Source organism: Chondrus crispus, genomic scaffold (assembly GCF_000350225.1).
Source record: "Chondrus crispus Stackhouse genomic scaffold, scaffold_74, whole genome shotgun sequence".
In the NCBI taxonomy this organism is placed as follows: Eukaryota; Rhodophyta; class Florideophyceae; order Gigartinales; family Gigartinaceae; genus Chondrus; species Chondrus crispus.
In genome coordinates, this window is record NW_005178676.1 from 62882 (window position 1) to 85083 (window position 22202).

Below are 22202 nucleotides of genomic sequence, written 5' to 3' on the forward strand. Positions count from 1 at the left end.
TGCGCCCCCTAACCCGAGGTTGGCTTTCAGCAGTAAAACACGCCATTTCGGGTTCAGTCGACGGTGTGCTGCCCAAATCTCTGAAGGATGGCAGGAGAGTACCTGCTTGAAGCTCGCCAGCTGTATTGCTGCCGCTTGCTAGGGCTGCTGCGGCCAGTCCGGTATGAGAAGCATTGCCGGAGCCCGACTGGCCTGCAGTTTGTGCACAGTTGTCGCTATCAGGTCCACTGGGGGACATAGGAGGCGCACTTGGTTGACGTCCCAGTTCGATGATAGCTCTTTGTAAGCCTGATTTCGAGCGAACCGGGGATGTTTGCCCACCGGTCGATAAGGGAATGCGTCTATCCGCACCCTCATTCCAACCGTGGACGGAATGCCTGAGCTGCCTCCTTATATGCAAGTCTCCACGGGAGAAGCGTCGCGATAGTCCGTCTGCAATTTGTTTGCGACCGACGGAATCCACTGGGATCTTATCTGCAGTCCGAGATGATCGAGCACCACTTTTAGCCTGCGCAGCTCGCGCATCAGCGGCCGACTGGCTGACACGAACGTGCTCGTAATGTGGACTACCGCCTGGTTCTCCACATTCAAAAGGAAGTGTTTTCGCTCTTGCAGCACAGCCCGCGCTCCCAACGACCCAGACAGGACCAAACGGATGGCTTTCAGCTCGCGGTAAGTAGTAGAATTCGCCCAATCTTCTCAGTTCTAGATTCCTTGCGCTCTCCACTTCCTGTCCACTCCCGCCAACAGGCTTTCCAAGTTCAGAGTTCCACCGTAACCAACTTCTCCAGCATCCGTATGTCACTGCAAAGTCATTCTGTAGTAATTATGTTTAATTTAATGATGTAAACTGCGCTATATTGTGTTCAACTATTAATGATGTAGCACGTGACAACTCTCATTTTGACATCTTATATTTTCGAAGAATGCTGTTGTAATTGTGAGATCAAGAACAGCCATTGCCGATTTCGCGCTGCTTGGTGCGCTGTTGTGACATTACTGTATCTGAAACGGAATCTTGACACGTACTGCGTAGGAAGCTCAGATAGTATAGTAGAAACACACTGAATTTGGGGTTTCTAATTATAAACGCAACTGCGCGATAACATGCTGATGTTGACCGAAAACATTATTCTGATGCCAGCACTTTTTGCACTCTTTTTGAGTGAGCAGTCTCTTATCAAGATCATTCATTGTCCCAATGTACCAGGCGGGTCAAAAAAAGCACCCATTTCCAGATAGAAAGGGAGTTTATTACATTCACTTCTGTGGTTTTCTTGGGATATCGCTTAATACTTGGTATGACCACAAATATAAACATCTCGTATTGCGCAACTATAATCCACTGGAACGACATATCGTACTATTGCTGACGAAATATTAGTAAGGCTGGGCATTGGTAACACCAATCCTAATCCCACCATTTAATATGAGTTCGTATTTATTAATAGAGTTATATTTGTAAAGGTCGATTTTCAGAACACTGTTACGTTGTTCTAGGTTCTCTTCAAAATGGAAACTTGTTCTGAACTCTGCCTACAATTTCTTGAACACATCATCCTTTCATCATCCCTGGTATGCAGCAGTATCAGTCCCACCCTCCGCAATCTCTCCTCCTCTAACCACAACCACAGCACGATTTTCCTCCGGAAAATTAACTACCGCTCATTGACCTCCCGTTCCGCAAATTCAAACCGTCGAGCGCAGCACAGGGGTCTTCAAGCGAGACTGCTTGATTAATGCTCTCAGGCGGCGTTCCGTTCCCTTTTTTGCCACCGCATTGCACTTGACGAGTCTTCGATGGACGAAGACCGTTGCACCACATCTACGGACACCCTGCTGTGATCCTCGCGTAGGCATCAATAAATCATATATCGTATCGATGAAACGAGCGCCCCAGTTGCGCTTAACGACAACTGACCCCAAGTTGTAAGATCATCCACAGCTGATCCGCACCTTTCCACCATTTTCTCTTCCGTATTGTTCTCAGTTCCAACCGAAAGAACGATCCTGAAATCATCGCCATCCCCTCCCTCAAAAAAAAGATTACCTCACTTCTGTCCGACTTCTTATTTTCCGCAAGCTACACTAATATTAAATCTCATCACAATGAGACAATGAGACGACCACTATTGATCTCGAGACATAGCCAATTAGCAGCAATACAGTTCCGGTCCTTAAATAATATCATGCGTTCGAAGCCGATGGTTAGATTTCTTATCGCCTCAAGCCGCTTTCGAAACATGATTGAACTTACATTATCCTCCCTCTAACGTCTTGGATAAAATTCTCCTCGCTTGCTTGCTGCCTTAACGATCAGAATCTGTGGAACTGTCGCAAAAACCTCTACTTACTTCACCATTTCTTCCCAATTCATGCAACACACACCACCTCACAACCCTTCTTATTTCCCTAGATTGCATTCCCAATACCTCAACCACCAAAATATGGCCACGAAAGTTCCCGATTCATCACGCCGTAGCCAATCACTTCCCGGTTGCGTCCACCATCTGTGTGGAGCTCGAAGTCGCGGTTCTTTTCGAGCACGCTATACTCGAAGAGGCACGCGTGCAGGCTATACGAGAGGTTGATATGCTCCTTGTGTCTGTGAGAAGCTCTCTTTCTTGCTAAACTTGTAATTTTGATGGAAGGCGGGTTCAACCCGCAAGTTGCGGAAGAGGTTCGTGCTACCGCGAAACCGCATGGGTTGGTCAGAGTTGGGAGAGGTTGATATGAAAAAGGCGATCTGATGGAGATGCGTTCTCTTGAGTGCTACAAAATGGGATTTCAATCGTGAAAGCCTGATGCACCGCCGTGGTGCTTTCAGATACGCATGCAGGGTATTACTTGACGATTGGGCTGTGATCGCCCTTTCGAAGAAATACGCAAATTGCCGCTAAATGATTATTATTGGTCAACTGTTGAAGGATGAGCAATGATTGAATGTCCCAAATCACCAGACTCTGAAAATGTCAATTGGTGCCGTTGGCAAGCAGCAGCTTGTGACTTCCCTCTGCTCAGACTCCCCATTCAAAATACCGCCCATTGAAGTCGGTTTATCCGTCCGCCGCATATGGAAACTGTACGGGAGGGAGATGCAATTGAGGTACTTTGGACCCTCGAGATGCCTCGGCGGGATGCATCCCAGTTCGACCATGGTCGAAAACGAAGAAAAACTGTGGAAAAAGAGGTCTGGTGGAAGGCTGTCCTGAGGAAGGTCGATTTTAATGGGGGTGTTACCAGAGCAGGTGTTCACTATGGGCAAGCATATGGGATGGAAGCTGCTTTCATGGACGCTTGACTCATGGGATCTTTTTTGTGCCAGGAGGGCAGTGGGCGAAAAGAATCGGTCACGTAGCCGTGGCGGATGTGTCCGTCGGCTTTTTTGGAATCAGGAAATAATGCTGAAGCCGATTCCGCACAGGCGTTTTGAAATCATTCATCTGGTTCGGAGTACAAGCCATGCACAGGACAGATGAAAGAATCGGCAGGAGAGTGAGATCGATGGTCCTATCAATTGATCCAGAGAAGGGCGAAGCACAGGAAAAATTAGTACTTTAGAGGTCAAGATTGAGGAGCTTCAGAGGATTGTGGGAGCTCAGGGTGCAATGTACTCTCGTATTGTAGGCTCATGGAGTGAGAGCGACAAGGTTTCTGACCGAATCTTCAGTTTTTTAAGACACAGAAATGTTGTTAGCTCTCACAAGCCTATCGTTTTCCCACGTACTCGCTCAGCTATATCTGATGTACATGACGGAAAGGGACGTTTTGTTGGAATGTGTTACACTTCTTTAATCAAGGCGGAAGCGGACTGTAGCCTAGAAGATTTTGAGCCGATTGCCAGAGTATCAGATCGCGGTGTAGTAATGCAGTGTTCCAACCGGCTTTCGTAGAAACGCAATCACCACTGCAAAGTTTGGAACATGCACGGGTGGTTTTTAACACTTTGTATAAATTGGCATCATGTATTGGCATTTCGGGGTACTCTGATCTACTTTCTCTTCTTTTAAAGGGTAGAAAAATGAACGCACCGGACCCAGCACAACTGCCGGAAGATTGTGCATTCAGACTTATTGGGGCAACTTTGGCCGAAAAGAATGACGACGATAATCCATTTGCTTTCCGGGTTGCCGGAAGCCTGCACCACTCACTTTCCAATGAGACTTGTGAGTTGCTTTGGAGGGATACGAGGCAATTCGATACACGGAACTGTATATACGTAAGCAGGCTTTGCAAGAAGAATATGCACATTATGGATGCCATAAGAGAATCACGTTTGGAACTGATTGGTGAAAAAGAACTATACCCAGAAGACCACACACGTTTTACATTAAGCTGGGCTCCTCTCTCCAAATCTAAAGGTCGAAACTTTTCGAAATCACTGCAGCAAAGCGACGACATCCTGGGTACCTTGGAGAGGGTTTGGCCTGCTTTGGTCGTACGCAACAACAAAGTAGTATCTGACATGTTAAAGAGAAGCATAGAATCTTTCTAGGGACGCTATCAGTGCAATTTACAATGAGAACAGTACCGTGTAGTATTGCAGCGTCCCCGCCATCTTCATCAGAAGTAAGAGCATTAAGTCAAACTTGTAACCTTAAGAATGAATAGGGACACATACATATGTAAGAATCCAAGGATGCCGAAAAATGGACTAGTGAAACGCATGCAGCAGGTTGCTTTCGCACTCTCCGGCAAATAGAATTGCTCCGCATCTCAGCCACAATACATACCCGCGCACTCCGGCTTATCCCATTCACGGGGGTAACCGCTCTCTTTCGTTGCATAATAGAATCGGACTCCAGAAAGTAGATCCTCATCGTGTTCCAAGTATCCTTCAATATCGCGTATCTCACATGATCTACCGTTACACACAGCTTTACAAGCATGACCTAACCCTACTTTTCTCACAGATTCACTAAGCTTTAGCAGTACCAACGGCGACTTGCGTGCCACTTTTAGAGTACCGTCGCCATATCTGGTACATTTTCGAGCAAAAGCAAATGGCCCGCTCTCGTGGGCGATTCCGTCACATGAAAAATCTGCCCACTGCAGCAGCTCATCAACTGCGAAAACACACATCTCATACTTATCAGGGCTTTGGCTCATCTCTTCAGTAGATGGTTGGTGCGGAAACGCCAAATTGGTCGTTTGACGATGAACAATAGCTTGCATGGCATCACCCTTTTGAACACAGTCGTGAGATGGCGACCTGATGGAATGATTTACTCCGCTTAAAACTTGTTTTTTCCGCTTCACTCCAGTATATAATTGCAATTGTCGTGCCCCTTGGAACTGGTGCAAGACCAGGCTGTCCACCAGGGCAACCAGAGCGGCATGAGATTCCCTCGTACTTTTCCGATTGTGCAAAAACCACATACAGTTCATTTTGCTATTCGCAGTTTGAGATGGTACTGCACCGCATTTTTTTGGATAACAGGCTTGATCAGTACATTTTCCAAGCTTGGCATGCCTTTTGACATTGATACCGCCGCCCCTTCTAAAGCGAGGTTTTCTCCCATACAGGTTCTCAGCTGCGATTCACATATACCACCAACATTATTTCCTTTCTGTAATCCTGCCAGAGATGCCAGCCGTCCTTCTCAGTCGTCAGCCAATGTATGTTTTACGGCTTGAATGTGTGGATTGCGATGGTTCGACATCGCCACGCCTCTCTTCAAATGCTGACGTGCAAACTCAAAAACCAGCTCAGAAAAGTGATGCGTGTGCCCCATTGATGGAACTGAATGTTTGTAGAGCTCGATGATTCTGTGCAGGTTCGGCTTATCGAGCTGACCCCTCGCAATTTCAGAAATCTCACAAAGTGAATCGCAACTTTGGACGTACCGACGTGCAGAAGCCTGTTGTTCCGATATAAATGCCATGCCTGCGGCATTATTAAAACGCTGCACAGATCTGTATCCATCTACATGCAGTTTAGGATACCAATAGGTCGTCGCGACTAGGTCTGAAAACAGTGTCAAAGCACGCACCGTTTTCAACAACGCGTGATTCTGTCCATTTTCGTTCTCCGAAAGCGCAGCGCACTCGTCCTCAAACACAAATCGAGCAACAAGTAGCGTACAGAACGTACCACTGATTGTGGTCGAATAGAGCTTCTTGTTTTTAACGTCAAATATTTTTCTCTGCGTGATCAAGGAATTCCTCCGAAGCCCGTCACATATTCTGGCATCGATTTGAACTCTTTGTTACCTTGAAGGGAGCATCAGAAATCATGTGTTTAGGATGTCGATAGCGGTCCTGGAGAGCAGGTGGTCTGGTGCAACCAGCACGGAGCGATAAGGATCGAAGGACGCCTCGAAAATGGGGTGCCCACACGTCGCAAATGGCACTTACTGGCTTGATCTGGCATCACTAAACATTTCGTTAAGCATACGAAGGGGACTATGACATGTCATACGAGAAGACGTTGGTTCCATGCCTAGATGGTTGAGAAGACGGTTCCTATCTTTGTCAGTGCCTTTTGATTCACGTATAGCTTTCATACGAGGCTCCGATCTAAAACTGGATGTATCCGTACTATTGAGTTCTGTCGTATATCCATGAGCAGAGCGATATGGATCCAGTTTTTGCTTGCGAAAAAAGCATAATGACATGCAGAGTCTGCGTTGTGACCCAATAAATCAGATATGTGCGCAATCTCGAGAAAGTCACCAATGTAAGCCACAGCTTGAACAAAAACCGTAATAGGGACTTCATCTCCGTCCAATGTGTCTATCTCGGTTGTTCCTGACCCGGCGATGTCATCACATACAATCTGAAGCGCCTGCCTAGTACTAACGCCCGGCGGTGAGAGACTCAAAAGCCGAACGGCTTTACGTGATGTCCTGTATTGCGGAAGAAGGTTAAGAGGTAGCATGTAAACACCACCTGCAGAACCTTGAGCATCCTTGTATTGCGAAAAACCGTCGGAATAAAGAAGTACTCTGTAAACCAAGTAACGCAAACCGTTTTCAAGTAAAAGTCCCTCGGACTCTCTGCAAGAACAACCTAGGTCGAGATTTTACTCTGTAGGTTGACTCAGTTTCTCACCTTCGACAAAAAATATCTGTCACTGGTTGTACGAATGCTTCAGCGTGGGGGACATCTCTGTTGCAATCCAAGGGTGCCAAATTAGGGACCCATGCGAGCTCCACCATATTGCCTGATCTGCAGTAACCGCCGACTCTATGAATGAGCAAACATTCATAAAGAGTGCTTTCGCTGACGGATAGAGTGGTCAGTATGTCTCCTGCTCTATCAATGCAATTTTCTGAGTGCAGTGAAGGAATCATTTCTGTTGTTGAAAGCTTCGTTTCCCCTAGAACAGCCGTCAAATGAAACTCTGAATTGCTGCATCGGGTGGTCGATATACTTTGCACATACTCTTGCAGTTCCGTTGTGCCAATTCCAGCCCACTCCTTAGGTATCGGTTCACTTTCAAGAACAATGCTGACCGTTTCTTCTCGAGAAAGAAAACAAGCTGCGAGACCTGCGTCAGTAGATTGGGAGAAAACAGCATGATGGGGCTTGTCGAGAAATGTCTTTCTATTGCAAACCATGGAAGCGCTCGAAGCGCTGGAAAAAACCCGATTACTCAAACCACTAGCGCTGTCGCTCAGGCACCCAGATCGCATGAGGTCCCATGTAGACTTAAACGAAACATCCTGCACGGCCCAAGTGCTTGGAAGTATTACTTCTACTTCAGAATTTGGTATACTGCCCTCATGTGTAGTGCGCTTCGCACCAGCCTTCTGCAAAGCCACTGGAAAGAGGTGCTTGTCCGACCGTGGGAAAGTTTTTGTATGAAGGTTGGGAAGTAGAGTTCTCTGTACTGTAGAAAATGACGACAACAAGCTCTCGTGTGGAGCATACTGCTCAATAACCCAGTTAACAGTGTTCCGAAAGAAGGAGTACTGGGCAACTGTCAACCGGTTAGTGCCAGACGTCGCCAGTATGGCGATGAGCTTCTGCCAAGTATTTATAGACTTTGGCTGCGAGCGCCGGCTGTAATCCTGTGCATACCTCGATGCGCGTAGTTCTTCTGCCAAAATCTCCTAAGAATCTTCGGAATCTTCAGTTTCACTACGCGTCTGAGATAGAAAGCTATCTTCCCCTCGAAAATCAACTTCCAGGCCCTCATCAGATATATGTATATGCTTGGTCAATTGGTCTTCCGATACTTTTACCTCACATCCGCTATGCGGATCCTGGGTGGGGAGTTCATCAAATGAACCCTGATGAGACGGTTCCGGATCACTATTATAAAACAGCCTCCTCTTCACAGAAGTTGGAGCAAAAGAATGGTAAGGGCCCTCCGCAGACACACCCACATACGCCTCCTCCCAGTCGAACCTGTTATTGCGTCGACGCCTATCTCTTCTCGGGCGCGGGCGAGGTCTTTTCCTACCAGAAGACGGCGAGCTCTGATTCGGTGCATCACAACTATCCATTTGGACATCACTGAAGCCGCGGATATATGAAAAGTATTGGATCGAGGGAGATGAACCTGAAATGTTCGATATCGAAAACACGTGTAAATCTCGAGAAACGCCGCACCGCATTTTTGTGTCACGAACGACGAGAAGCCTGACAAATTTTGCTGGTTACCTTTTCCGGCACTATTCCACGCTGTCATTACATAATGACAGGGTGGAATAGTACTTGTCCCTGAACTACACCCTGCCTTTCGTCATGCAGCCTCCATATTCTGATCAGCCATCGTGCAGGCGGTTGATTAACCGAAAGAGCCCATCAACCGTTGTCGGAGCGCAGAACCGGCACATCAAGAGAAGGGGAAACAAAAACTTTCTCAAAACCATATTTCCCCGTGATGGTAACTCTCCGGATGGAGAAAATGACGAGCCCGGCATTCCACCCGTCACGAGACTCTCGGACATGGAAACGCAGCCACCTCCAACCGAAGAAGCAGAGAAGAGGAATGTACTTGCTCAGGAACGTCCCCGTTCGAGAAGCCAATCTCATCGGCGTTCTGATCTCGAAAGTGCGGGATTCAGGCGACAGAGGGGCTCGGCAAGAGCCAATTTACCACGAAAGGAACACGTCAGGAATCAAGAGAGAAACGAAAGGGACGAATGCCCTGATGAGCTTGCTTGTAGGAACTCAGGAGACGTGGCAGCGCCAAAAGTGCGCTTCTCGGGCAATCAAAGTGAAAGTACGGTACGGCCAAGCCTTAGTGAGATTCGAGCAGTATCTGCCAGACCCAACACAGGCGGAGCATTGAGCTCGTTTTGCATCTTTCTGGATAACATGCAAAAGTCAGTACTTTCTCGCCTTGATACGATAGAAGGAAGCATGAAGGGTGTTCAGAGAGATCTCGAAAGTGTCAAAAACGCCCTAACAATCATAACGCAGATATTGGTGCAAGAACCAACACTTTATTGAAAGTCAACTCAAAGCGAACTGCAAGCACGTCTTCGAAATGGACGTTCAAAGACATCGTCGATATGGAAAACCCAACTCTGAAGTCGCAAGTGGAAAACGTTTTCGTATTTCTCTCATGTCGCAGGTTATGGCAGATTCTTCTTGCTATTTCATGGAGTACGCGTGCTCGATGGGGTCAACCCTTGCCCATATCCACCTTGGAATGGCAGCATTTCTCTACGGGCATCAAAAACAAGCCACAGAAAAAGACTTTAAGTCAGGCCCCGCTCGCGTGCATTGTGATTTCAAATCTCGATTCGTCCGAACATAATTCGCTGAGGGCGGAAAGCAGGTGCAGAGGGATTGCATGTGTGAAAACGAGTCTCGAAGATCGTTGAAAACAAGCCTTCCATCAGACGGTCATGAAAGATCCCTCGCACGAGTGGAACATGGGCCAGGCTTATCCAATGTTATGTTGCCTTTGCGAAAAGCCCCGTACTGGCTGGATTCTAAGTACATTGGAAGACATGCGTTAAAGAAAACCCGACAGTTAGTGGAGACTAAAGCAAAGCCTGATAAGAAGGGTGTAGACACGAAAAAGGGACGTGAAAGCCTGGACATTGCGCACACTGTATACTCAATGTCTACGGACTTTTTGAGAGTCACGTGTGGCGGCTAGGAAACGCTTCTTCCAAGATCTGGGGTTTGCGCTTAGACCATGGGAGGCGAGTAGAGGAATACAGCAGGAGTTCGGGCAGCCTCGTTTGACCTTCAAGTATCCGGAGCACCCGTTCAATTTTCGTGACCATGTGTCATCTGCGGTGACATCAGAAGCCCCTGATGCAAATGTGTTAAACTTGCAGGCTCTGCAAGAAATGATGTCATCTCGACTGGAACTTGACGTTCTGGTCGATTACCATGTGATCGTGGGTGATGGCATGCTGAAGAACGGGATACAAAAGAGAAGGTTTAAGCCTGCGGAACGCAAGCAGATGTACCGTACAATCAATCTTGCACGTGTTGCTGTTAACTTTTTCGTGGCCCTAACGCAAGGGAGAGGAATTAAAAAGTTCCTTGAGAGCCACCCTGGGTCGTTACGAGCAGTTTATTGGACTGCTTTGCCTTTTAGATGGTTCGTCCGTGACATTAAAAATGGCAATCGCCATATCGATATGCCTTCGACGTTGGCAGGGGAGAACGAGATATGCCTGCAACAAGAAAAGGGGAAAGGTGTTGGACGTGTTGGACATTACCATAGAAACGATCGAAAGAATGAGGATAAACTTTTTGAGGAAGAGGATGAGAGCATACAGTTTTGTGGTGAGCTAGAGGAAAGTGGAGGTGCGCCGAACGGTCGCAAAGGGCAGTTATCCCAGGGTCAGATAAATGATGAAGATCTGAGTGAACGCGAACAAAGCGATGAGTCGCAGCAAGGGAGCACCACGATTCGGTTAAAGGTAAGGGACTTCATCCCGGGGCATTCGAAGCAGAAAGATATATTGGGTGCTTACATCTTGAGAATGTCTCCAGCGCAATTTAATCAGCTCTGCTTGTACTCACCCAGGAGAACCGAAATAGATACAATGCCGGAAACGCCCTTGATCGTCATGACAGGATCGGGGTTCATGCAATAGCTGAAAATGATGATGATTGGGAAGATCACTCTGATGACGGATTTGATTTTGAACATCTCCTTCATCATGAAGTGGAAGGATTCAATGAAAATTGAAAAAAATTGGTGGTACAGCTTCTGAGGGAGTCGAACTATGGGTGTGTCAGAGCGGCTGTCCGATTCCCCGGATGCCGAAGTAGAAAGGCAAGATTATAAAGTATGGCCCCGTATCGGCCCCCGCATTTCCACCCGCTTACCCATACCACATTGCGTCTACGGAAGGCGGGCCGCACTCCCTCCCTCCCACCTCCTTCCCCCAGCGCAATGCCGCCGATGGTGCCCGCGGCGCCGCTGCAGCTGATGTCCGTAGTGTGCGCTGGACTGGTGTCCGTGGTGTGTTCGATCGTGCTGTCGGTGCTGCGCCCGCTGCTCCCGACGTCGCCGCAGTCTGGTGGCCTGTCTCCCGGTGAAAGCGTAAGGCTCACAGCCTCAAGAAGTACGACGAGGTTGGCATCTTCCCTGCTCTCCCAGATCGCTTCGGCAAAGTGGAAGATCACTTGCCCAGACAAAACACACCGCCATACACATTGGGGACGCAAGGCTCTGACGATGACATTTCGCGCTTCACGAAAAGCATCAGACATCCCCAAACATCCCGTGTAGGTGGTAGTTGCTTTGTTTGGTACATGAATTCACTCATCGTCTATTTGGGCCACAACCGCGGCCCCACTCAACACCACACTCAAAGACCGTAGCCCACTCACAATCGTCGTTGTCAGAGCGCCACGGGGCGATATACCACACAAATACGCGCTTGAGGCTGTCAATAGGAAGATGCTCAAAGTGATACGGCAGCAAGAATCCTTGATATTCTGAGAAATAGTCTTCCATCGTGGCAATGATGTCAAGCATGAATTCTGTGCCGGTCTGCCACTTGCGTCCTTAGATAAGAATCCATTCCATCTATGAGCACTAATACTGCTTGAAAACCTGCGGATGAGAGAGACAAGAGCTGCTCAAGCTTGAGAATGCGTTTCCATCGAAAGACCACAAGTCCGCACAGCACTCTGCCAGCCGAGCGGTATGGCTGAGAGTGTCCATATCACGACATGAGGAAATTGTTTAGCGAAACTCGTTCTTAGATTATCACGCAAGAGCCTGTGGTAAAACCTCCAGATAAGGCCTTTCCATTTCTGGGTTCCCCCTTTGAATCGTTCGGAATGCTTTCGGATAAGAACGTCGATACACTTTACCACTTTAAACAGATAGGCCATTCCTTCTCATTGAAGTGCTGCCTTGATAGTTATCTTACTGCCTCAATAAAGGCACCCATCATCTTATCCAACCGATATTCGCACTTCAGTAATTGCCTCGTCGTCCGCAACACATCGATTGCTGCTGTCACATGTACGAATCCATCAGCAAGAGGCCCCCCGCGGGAGATGTTTGGCTGCAGGTCCAGCAGCGACGAGAATCTTCCGAATTGGTTTTAGCACCAACTGCGGATCTCGATTTTCTTCCGAAAGCTCATGTTTGAGACTTGATGCTTGAGAGCGACACGCGCTTAACTATCGTGACGAAACTGAGGAAAGAAGTTCTGGTTCTACAATACCTTGGTCGAAGCACAAACCTGATGCGTGATTGACCGAATGCATCTCTATGGCTGCGACAATAAAAGCATGGAACTGCTCCCTGCGCTGAAGAAATTCAGGTAGGTCCCGAAATGCTTTTATTGCCACAACAAAAGCATAGTGCGCACTTCGCAACGGCTTGCCTAATACCTCGTAGATGACAGCCTTAATAATCGCAAGTGAGGGAGAAGGGGGGTGCGGAGGCATGTGTATCGTTTCCGTCCATTCGTGACCCGCTCCAGTGATCCAGCCTATCACTTTAGAAATATTGTGATGTCTATAATAGCATGGGAAAGACGTTTCACAAACATGAGCGATCCTGCTACTTTTTGTTTTTACGTTTAATAACTTTTACGAAACATTTCAGCTAACATGACTGGTTGCATTGCTGTTATGTATATATATATATCAATTCGCAAAAATCAAATCCCTGGAACACTGAATATTATTGTTCCTGCATTTAGCGCCTTTGCAGTGGTACGGCAGCGATCGGCGTGGGGAACCATCGGACGCCCAGATAGTTCTTGACAAGTGAGTTGCTTTCATTTGATCAGGTCTCGAATGCTCTGATGCGTGAGCCGGCAACGGCCACTCGCATCCCGTTGCCGTGTGCTGGACATATCCCAGTAAAGAGACCCCGTGGAAAAGCGTGCCCACGGCATTGCGATCATCAACGAAACGCAGATACCGCAAAAGTGAGCCACTCTCTTGACAGAGACCCATCGCCTCCTGTAGCGAACGACTTTCAGAATTTGTCGTGCAAGCAACTGTACTTTCATCAGCTTTCGGGGAGCGATAAGAAAGCGCATTGTCACGCTGTCTATCTGAACACCCAGATGCTCGATGTTTGGGGAACCTTTCCAATCGCCCTTCTTCGGGTGCCGCCGAAGACCAAGGGCCCCCAGGAGCGTCGAAATAACCGGGACAGCGTCTCGGTAATGCTGTGATGTTGCGACGACCCCAAAAGGTGATGGAGCGATCAAAAAATCGTGTACATATGCCAGGACACGGTATCCACGGGATCGCATCTCGCGAGCGAAAGGCGCGACAAACTGGGTGAACCACAACGGGGAACGCCCCCAACCGAAGGGTAAAGCAATGCACTGGTAGTATCGGTCTTCCTACCGGAAATAAACCAATCCCTCATTGCTGAGGCCAAGCGAAAATGTCTGTACCCCTTGTAAAAAGTCCATTGAGACGAAATGGTCTCCCCTCTGAACTTCCATTCCAAACTGGGACAGGGACTCCATCCGAACAGAACCCTTTGCCAAATGCTGTGACTGCTTGGACAAATTAACGACGAAGCGTCCTTTTTCTCCGTCTCCAGTGTCTTGCCAGACTGTAAAAGCTGAAGAAATTATGGCTCCATTCACCATTGCTCGGGATGCGTGCTGCTGACTTATCTCTCGATATATCCCTGAACGACATCTTTCCGCCAAACCCTGGCATGCAAAGCCTTTGTCTTCTTCTGACTGCGGAATTATTCCCAATTCTTCCCCCTTTCCACGTACAAATGGGGATGCTGGCGGATCGAATATCTCGTACTGGACTGCTCGGCATAAAAACTACGAGGCGGCGCCATTTATCAACACGAAGATGCGTTTCGAGCCAAAGAGAGCGTCCAAATACTATGGCGACTACTGGCCCTTGGCAGCGCCCCTCTTTCCGGCACGCTTCGTGCGTTTCTGGCGTTTAAGGTGGCGACTGCCTTCATCAATTGACTGCAAATGTGTGTTTCCAGCTTCTCCATCGGTTCTACGAGATCGTCCGCAGCTGGTAGCTCGTTTCTCTGTTCAAGCGAAGGCATAACGAGTTTGGCATAGGTAGGGTCCCGAGGTACCATTCGGTAAAATTCACAGCGGAGACCGGCAATTCGAAGACCGTATCTGACGGCCATCTGCGACCAAAAGTCGTAGAGCAGGGCCTTGTCGTCCCCTTTTTTTCGGGATGGCGTCGTTCTGGAGTACCATCGCTGCTTCACTGAAAGCCATCCAGTAGCCGGTTGCACTAGTGTAATTGGCCTCGTATTCAAATACCGGGCCCATACTGTTATGCTTTTCCATAGCCTTACGAATCGGACACTCCCGATGTTCGAAAAAGCCACCGCAAAACGCAGAGACACTGGGATTTTGTTCATACGGATACCTGGTAAAGTCGAAGTCCTTGTCATTCCTGCAGCGGCGGGCAATCACACCATAAGAATGCATCCATTTCGGGTCGATCTCCGCTTCAGACAGGGACGTACCCTTAGAGACTTCTTTTCCCTTACGCAAGAGCTCCTCAACGAGATTGAGGCTTGCAGCGAACGTAGTCATGCTTGTACCAACGGGAGCTGAAGCGTTTGCACCTGGTCACTTCCTTTTTGACCGCACTAGAAAATCCGCCTTCCGCCAGAAGTTCTGGGGACTCTCTTTGGGAAAAGAGAGAGGCATACCAAACTGTCCCGCCTGGTAGGCCGCCTCTCGCCCCTCAAATACGGAATGTTGGGCCGGGGTCCTGGCAACTTTCCCGCCATGTGCGAAGGCGGCGGTAGATACGATCATAGGGATCCGAGATCCAATTTGGGAGTCTATCTCATCTTAATCATACGCATCGTGTAATGCCAACCAACTTGGCCATCCTTGCTATCCAGTACTTACACGTTTCATCCGCATAAACATTTACGTCTACACAAGACGAAAAACGGCTTTGAAAAGACTAAAGTTTTTCCCCTTACGAGCGCCATGATATTGCTTCCAAGTTTGAGAGCGGATCTTCCAAAACCCTCTGTTCTTACAAGGTCGAAGACTAAGCAGTTCAAGAAAAACAAGTCCCAACTGCCTCAGCTGTGCCTCTAAAACGAGATGTGATTGCCGTCTTCAGCAGCAGCAGAGGAGATTTGGAAGTGAAAAAAATTCATGAATCAAGACTACGTTGGATGTTGGAATTCCTTTTCGGAGCATGTGTGCCTTGCTAGTGACTACCACTAATCATGTTTCTAGTCAATGAGCTGCTTCGGAGCGCGTTCTTGACCGTAGCTGACTAAATAAAGGCGTTATTGAGGTCAATAGAAACCTTTGCATGCGGTCATGCCTTGCTCATAGAACTCTCGTTTTGAGAAGTAGACATGTAGACAAGCTGACCACACCGTTTGCGGAATAACAAAGCAGTGCAACTGGCATGGGTTTCCCGCCAAATTCTTTAAATTCAAAATAATTGAGATAGACTGCCCCCCGTATGAAATTGTTGCAAGTCCTTCGTTAGCGGTCCTTCGCAAGCTAACGCGCCTCCAGGCCATCCCCATCAGAACCAACTTCGATTTTGCTATCAAGTCAAAGAGCGTCCTGCGTTTATTCCGCGCAGATGTGATCACGTTCAGCGTACCCATCCGACGAGACAACACGCAAGGTCCCCCATCTTCTGGTACCGAGATATCCTGCTCTCCTCACTAAACATGAGGCCTCGGTCCAACACCTCTCCACGCGCCTTTTCACCGCTACAAAAGTCAAATGTCACATATGCAACGTTCTCCGACGCATTAGTTGCGCTCGGGTTCAACCAGGCTCAATCTCAGAATTATGAATGGTTGACCTCATATCCAGAAGCACGTCCATTCCTTAACGCCATTCAGACCTCGTTCACACCAGAGTGTGTTCTAACAGAAGCTGAAGCTACCACTTTTGAAAAATTTAGTAAGAATACTCCACAGTTACCTGATGAACAGCTGTACATGGCATCTCGCCCTCTCATGAACGGTACAACACAATACCCAGACGTCCACCATCAACGTCAGTCCCGCCTGGAAGCTGCTCGAGAGCGGTTGAGTATGTTGAAGAAACAGAAAGAAGTTTTAGAGGAAGCGCTCTCTCACAAACGAGCACGACCCAGGGGTGCGCTTTCTCCTCATACACCTCCACTCCGAAGGAATCGTTTGGGCGAAGAGCAATCGACAGAGCAGCTGGCAGACGAATTGGCCGCTTTCACACCGACCGAATCCCTTTTCATGGGCGCGGAGGCGGGTGTGGCCGCGTATATACGAAAGGAAGAGGAGTTTTCTGAGGAACTGCGTTCTTACGCACAGCAAACTGTGCAAGACAAAGTACATGATGAGCACCGAAGCTCACACGAAACAGAGACATCATCCCTCGTCCGTTCGTACGCCGCCATCAAGTCAAATCAGTTTATCGAGGAAGCACGCCTTGCTCGGGCGAATGCTATACTTATCTACATCAATATGAACAAAGCCGCATATACTGAGATGCCATTGGGATCTGTACATTCTCTTATCAAGGACCTGCGGCACCGCGGATCTCTGGCAATAAAGGCGCGGGCAAAAGAACTTGAAGATGAAGCGCAGGAGACACTTTGGAACCAAATACAGGAGATTGCATTGTCGGAAACCCTACGGCAACAGGAAAGTGTTCTTGAACTGGAGCGCTTTTGCGCTGTCCGTTGTCTGGAGCAGCGACTTCGGATTCAGAGTTTCAACGTAGCGGTCAAGGCGCAAGAAAAACGACTTGCAAAAGTATCTAATGCGTTGCACCACTTATCTCTACCACATGAGAACAGTGATCAAAGCAACAGACAGATCTCTGCTGGTGGACGTGGCACGTTTACAAAACCTGGCGAGAAGGAGCTCGTAGAACTACAACGAAAACTTGAAGAATCTGCACCCGGCGCAGATGATATGTCCACCGACAACGTTATTTCGGTGGAAAATGATGTTTTTGATTCCGCAGTCGAAACTCTGGCTGACATGCTCACAGACTTTGCAAACAGAATCGGGTGCGACGATTCTTGGCTTCGCCTCGAATCACATGCCGAGTTTGCACCGCTGGTTGAAGATTACGAAAGAGTCTTGAACTACAATACGTCCATTTTGGAAGCTGTTCTTAAGAGGCGGCGATCCCCGAAGGGGCTCAGTCCAAGAAGCCGAAATTGGGTACAAATAGTAAACTCTTCGCGCTAGCTAGGCTTCTCGCTCTCCTTTCTGAAGTGTAGGTAATGCTATTCAACGATCAGAAGGACATATGTCTCCCGGAATATCTATGGTAGTGCATATAAATCTCACGACGAAATGAACATGTGGGAGGCGCTTTGGACAAATCCAACTTTACATTTCTCAGTGCTCAAAAACGCAGTCGTAAAACAGGTGAATCGCGGGAGAGTACCGCTCACACACAACACTCGCGTTTGAAAAGTAGCAACCATGGCTGTTGAGATATAGGGTGATAGTCAGCCCCAGCCGCCTTCCTGGCATGTGACTCCCTGGTACAGTAGCATGCTCTTCGACATTCTGCGAGCTGAGACGGTATTGATAGCGGTCACATGAAACCGTCCATGGGGAGCGCCTAACGCCTAGTGCATGATAGGTGTTGATATTGTTGGACATTTCATTCTTCTGTGCCCCTTTCATCTCCAGTAAAAGGAGTTCTTACGGACTATTACTGCGGTTTTAAACTACATGACACTTGCTACAATGGAAATACAAGCAAACTCACGCAAAAGTACACCATTGTTTCTTGAGTGAACGGTTGATGCAGCGTACCACGGTTTTACAGCCCATGGTCAGCGAGTTGTCCGGCCGTCAATATCCTGCACACACAGTGTCCAAACGCACACAATCGCAGAGAGTGCATCCAGAGGTGCGTTTTCAACAGGCAGTTTCCAACCTAGAATTTGCAATCAAGCACCACAGTGAGTACTATCTCGGAAACACGAGCGATGTAACGTGATCAAGACGGCCTTCATGGTGTTTGCACATGATGTCGGTGTGGGGTGTGTGTCATTCATTCATATCCGCACCTTGATACTTCGGATACCTCATCCAAAATTGAGAGGCGAACAAAGGCGGGACTTCCGGGAGTGCCGCGATCCCGTCTGCGATATTCTGCTAAACGCTGCTCTGTTCATACAGGGCCGAAAAAGTCGTACCACAAATACATGATACCCCTTGCGTTAAAAAATGGTGCAGGCAAATTCACGATAGGCAAACCCAAGCCAACGCGATGGCTTCAGAAGCCTACCAAATCGGCACGAGTTGCTTCCCACCGCATGTTGACGCCAGATCTCTTGGCAGCAGCGACGGCAACATGGCCGGGATAGAAAGATAGAGCTCTTGGTACTCCAGCCCTGTGTGCCGATCCGGGCATCTTCACGTGAACAAATGCGGAAACAAACTGGTGGGAGTGGAAACGTATGTTCGATGACGGCAAGCCCTTCCACGGTCCAAACTCAAGCTCACATCACCATCCTCCCGAAGCCCAGACACCTCTCACCGCTCTCCCCCGACCCCCTGATCTTCTTCTCGTCCTCACTTTACTAACAAACAAGCGACGTCCCAGGCCACCCCCTTCACACACACGGGGCAACATCTGAGAATAAATCGTTCTCTTCTGGGTCATCCTTTGTGGAGTTTGCATCGGCGTTTCTGATGGTCTGATGGGCCATAGGCATGCTCTGCGGCGGGGAGGCGCCTCCCATGGCGGTCAAGTTGGGGCTATTCCTCAAACCACCCTTCTCGTCGACCCTGGAAGCGACGCCGAACGGCTGCATGCCTTGCGGCATGTGGAAAAACTCGGACAGCTCCTCCGGGGTCTGCAGGACCAAAAACGAGTCTGTGGCGATGGCGGACTGGTGGGCTTGGGCGTTGGGGGAGCTCTGGTGGCTCGGTGTCTGGGATGACAAGGCGTTGTGTATTTGCTGCTGGTGGTGACGATGGCGCTGCATGGGTGTGGACATGGGCTGTGCGGGGCGCGGCGGGATGGCGGGGGCGGCGGACGCGTGCGGGACGGGCTGACTCAGGGCAGAGGCCAGGCCGTCTGGGATGGCGCGGCGCAGGAAGAGCTCTGCGGGGATCTTAGCGACGTCGGGGGCAAACGAGTCCTTGAGCGAGCTAGCCTTCTTGAGGGCCTGCCAGAGCATGATGTTGTCGGTGCGGAGGCGCTTGACCTCCTCGCGGACGGTGTCGAGCTCGGTGCGGAGGTAGGCCTTGTCCGCGCGCAGCTCGACCTTTTCGGCGCGGAGGTTGTCGATCTCCTTGTTGATGGCGGAGACGCGGTCGCCGAGCGAGGCGAGATCCTTGCTCTGGGCGGCGAGGCGGTGGGCGGCCTCCTTGAGGACGGCCTCCTTGTCGATGCGCTTGCCGCGCGGCGGCGGCACGGGCGGGTCGGCCGGGAGGACGAGGCGGCCCGAGGCGTCCGGGCGCGGGGTCATCAGGTGCAGCTTGGCCTCTAGCTCGGCGAAGCGGACGTTGACGAGGTTGCGGCGGTTGCGCTCCAGCTCGCGCTTGCGCTCGGCTTGCGACGGGCGCAGGCGGTGGCCTTCGTCCTCGGATGAGGGCCCGGGCGAGCGCTGGCGCTTGCGGTCGCGGGGGGAGGACATGGCGAGGGTTGCTTGCAACGGGGAGGTTCGGGGGGGGAGGGCGGGGTGGGGAGGGGGGGGTGCTGCGATGCCTGCGCAGGAAGGGAGGTGGTGCGGAGGCAGTGGGATAAGGACAAGGGCGCAGTAGAGGGGGCAGAGGGGACACGTGTTGGGAGCGGCTGAGGGGTTTGGGGAGGACGCGAGATATTTGATGGCGGGTGGTATGGATGGAGGTGGTGAGGTCGCCGGCAGGGCGGGCGATGATGCGTGACGGCAGAGACGATATGGCAGTGGTTGGGTCGGGAGAAGAGGAAGCGACGTATTTGGTGCGGCGGTGGCCGAATTTCCAGGAGCGGCGCTCAACATGGTACACGTGTGCAGCGATCTGTGGGGAAATACGGCGATTATTAGTGCGCCCAGCCGGCGTGCATCCAGCTGGCGCGCACTTCATTACATTACGGCAACGCGCCGTACAGTGCCGTTCTGTACTCACTGTACAAGACGCGCCCCAAGTCCTGCTTCCAGCGCATCGCGGGACAAACAATGCGGCCGCCTCGCTTCAGCTCCGTCAGTGACTGGGAACCCAATTGCCTTTGCCCCAACATTCGCCTCGTCACACTGCCACGCCATGCATACAACCATACACATCCCTTCTGGCACGAACACACGTGTTTGCTTATGGCCCTCTGCAATAAATCTGCACTCAATGGTGAGTCGAGCTGTTCACTGAACACTACGTCCCGCCTTTCATGTCCCGCGCCTCCACAGTAGCTCTTCCACATAGTAGCGTCTCCACAGCAGCGCCTCACCCTCGTCCTCCGCGCCCCTCACCCCTACATACTTGTACCGTACTCATCCTTACTGCCCTGCGCTCCGTCCCTCACGAAACGGTATGCGGCACGGACAGCAGTACGTCCGCCCGATTACTCCCCGTCCGCTCATCGATGCGGATGCCCACGTCCGCCAACGACACACCCTCGCGCTTCGGCAGCCGCCTGCCCTCATAAATCAGCTCGAACAGCTCGCTGCTCATCCCATGTCTCCTCTCCACCTCGTCCCACAGCCCCTCCAGCGTCTTGACCTCCTCGACCGGGATTGCGTACCACACCTGGGGCTCCCACGTCTGCACAATCACGCACCCATCGTACGCCAACCCCATCGGCCTCCGCCACGCCTCGGCCCCCGCGCACACGGCCGCCACGCTCATCGCAGCCCCACCCTCGACAAGCGTCACGGCCTCGCCCTCTTGATACGGCAAGTACACGAACGGCAGCAAGTGCACCCTGCCCTCGCCCACGCCGCGGACGTCCACCTCGCCCATACACACCCCGTTGTCCAGAAACGAGAGGCGCCTCCTCGCCGCGTCATACAGCACGCCCACCACATCCCCCTCGCGCATCTGCCTCCCGTACGCGCGCCGCTCCCCCGCGAGCGACACCCTTCCAAAGCAGTCGAAGCTCCACGACGACCGTCTCTCGACCGTGGCGAAGCGGAACGCGTACGGTGTGGCGACGCCGACGTCGATGCGGTTGCCTTGCATGCGGTCGATGCGGAAGCGCCAGAACGCCGACGTGCCGGACACGCACCGGTCGAAGATGACAAACGCGTCGCCGGCGGCCGCCGTCTTCGTCAGCGTGAGCTCCTGGCCGCGGCGCGCGGCGCGCAGGTGCACGCCGCGCGCGGCCTCGCGCCGCACGCGACGCGACAGGTGGATCGGTAGCGCGGTGTCGCCGTACGGGCCCACGCTGCGCACCACAGAGGCGAGGCGGCGGCAGGTCTGCGCGAGCGCCTGCGTGTGGTGCGCGGCGTCGTCGTGCACGTGCATCACGATTTTGAGAAGCACGTCGAGAGGGAGGGAGGGCAGCGAGGGTGGAGGGGAGGGGGGCTGCGCGGGGGCCGCGGCTTTGAGGGGGAGGGGGAGGACCGGGAGCGTAGAGGATGCGGGGAGGGTGGTGCGGGGCATTGTGGGAGGAGGCGTGGAGGAGGGTGGGGGGTTGTGGGATGGGGAGGGTGATGCGAGGCGAAAGGGCGAGATTGCATTGGCGAAAAGGATGCGGGGCGGGAATGGCGTGGATGCGGTGTACGTTTTTCAGGGGCTAATGTTACGGTTGGGGGAACCGGGGGAATTTATATATATGGTTGGAGAGTTGTGCAATATCTTGGATACAGAGAGGTACCGTACTCGGCCATCCAGTGGGTGTGAAGAAGAATAGAACCTCACTTTTTGAAAAAAA

At 50.7% G+C, this 22202-nt stretch overlaps 5 protein-coding genes; 2 read left to right on the forward strand and 3 right to left on the reverse strand.

Moving 5' to 3' along the window:
- Nucleotides 1-12930: 12930 nt before the first annotated feature.
- CHC_T00007449001 (hypothetical protein) lies at nucleotides 12931-14797 on the reverse strand. XM_005711051.1 is given in 2 exon segments: nucleotides 12931-14212; nucleotides 14213-14797. The coding sequence occupies 1 exon segment, from the start codon at nucleotides 14795-14797 to the stop codon at nucleotides 14213-14215; it is 585 nt and encodes a 194-aa protein (XP_005711108.1). The 3' UTR covers nucleotides 12931-14212.
- Nucleotides 14798-14828: 31 nt separating this feature from the next.
- CHC_T00007450001 (hypothetical protein) lies at nucleotides 14829-14963 on the forward strand. The gene has a single exon (XM_005711052.1). The coding sequence runs from the start codon at nucleotides 14829-14831 to the stop codon at nucleotides 14961-14963; it is 135 nt and encodes a 44-aa protein (XP_005711109.1).
- Nucleotides 14964-14978: 15 nt separating this feature from the next.
- CHC_T00007451001 (hypothetical protein) lies at nucleotides 14979-15170 on the reverse strand. The gene has a single exon (XM_005711053.1). The coding sequence runs from the start codon at nucleotides 15168-15170 to the stop codon at nucleotides 14979-14981; it is 192 nt and encodes a 63-aa protein (XP_005711110.1).
- A 2123-nt stretch (nucleotides 15171-17293) lies between these two features.
- CHC_T00007452001 (hypothetical protein) lies at nucleotides 17294-17575 on the forward strand. The gene has a single exon (XM_005711054.1). It carries the CDS (start codon nucleotides 17294-17296, stop codon nucleotides 17573-17575), a length of 282 nt encoding a protein of 93 aa, XP_005711111.1.
- A 117-nt stretch (nucleotides 17576-17692) lies between these two features.
- On the reverse strand, nucleotides 17693-19989 carry CHC_T00007453001 (hypothetical protein). XM_005711055.1 is given in 2 exon segments: nucleotides 17693-18960; nucleotides 18961-19989. The coding sequence occupies 1 exon segment, from the start codon at nucleotides 19987-19989 to the stop codon at nucleotides 18961-18963; it is 1029 nt and encodes a 342-aa protein (XP_005711112.1). The 3' UTR covers nucleotides 17693-18960.
- Between the last annotated feature and the right edge of the window lie 2213 nt (nucleotides 19990-22202).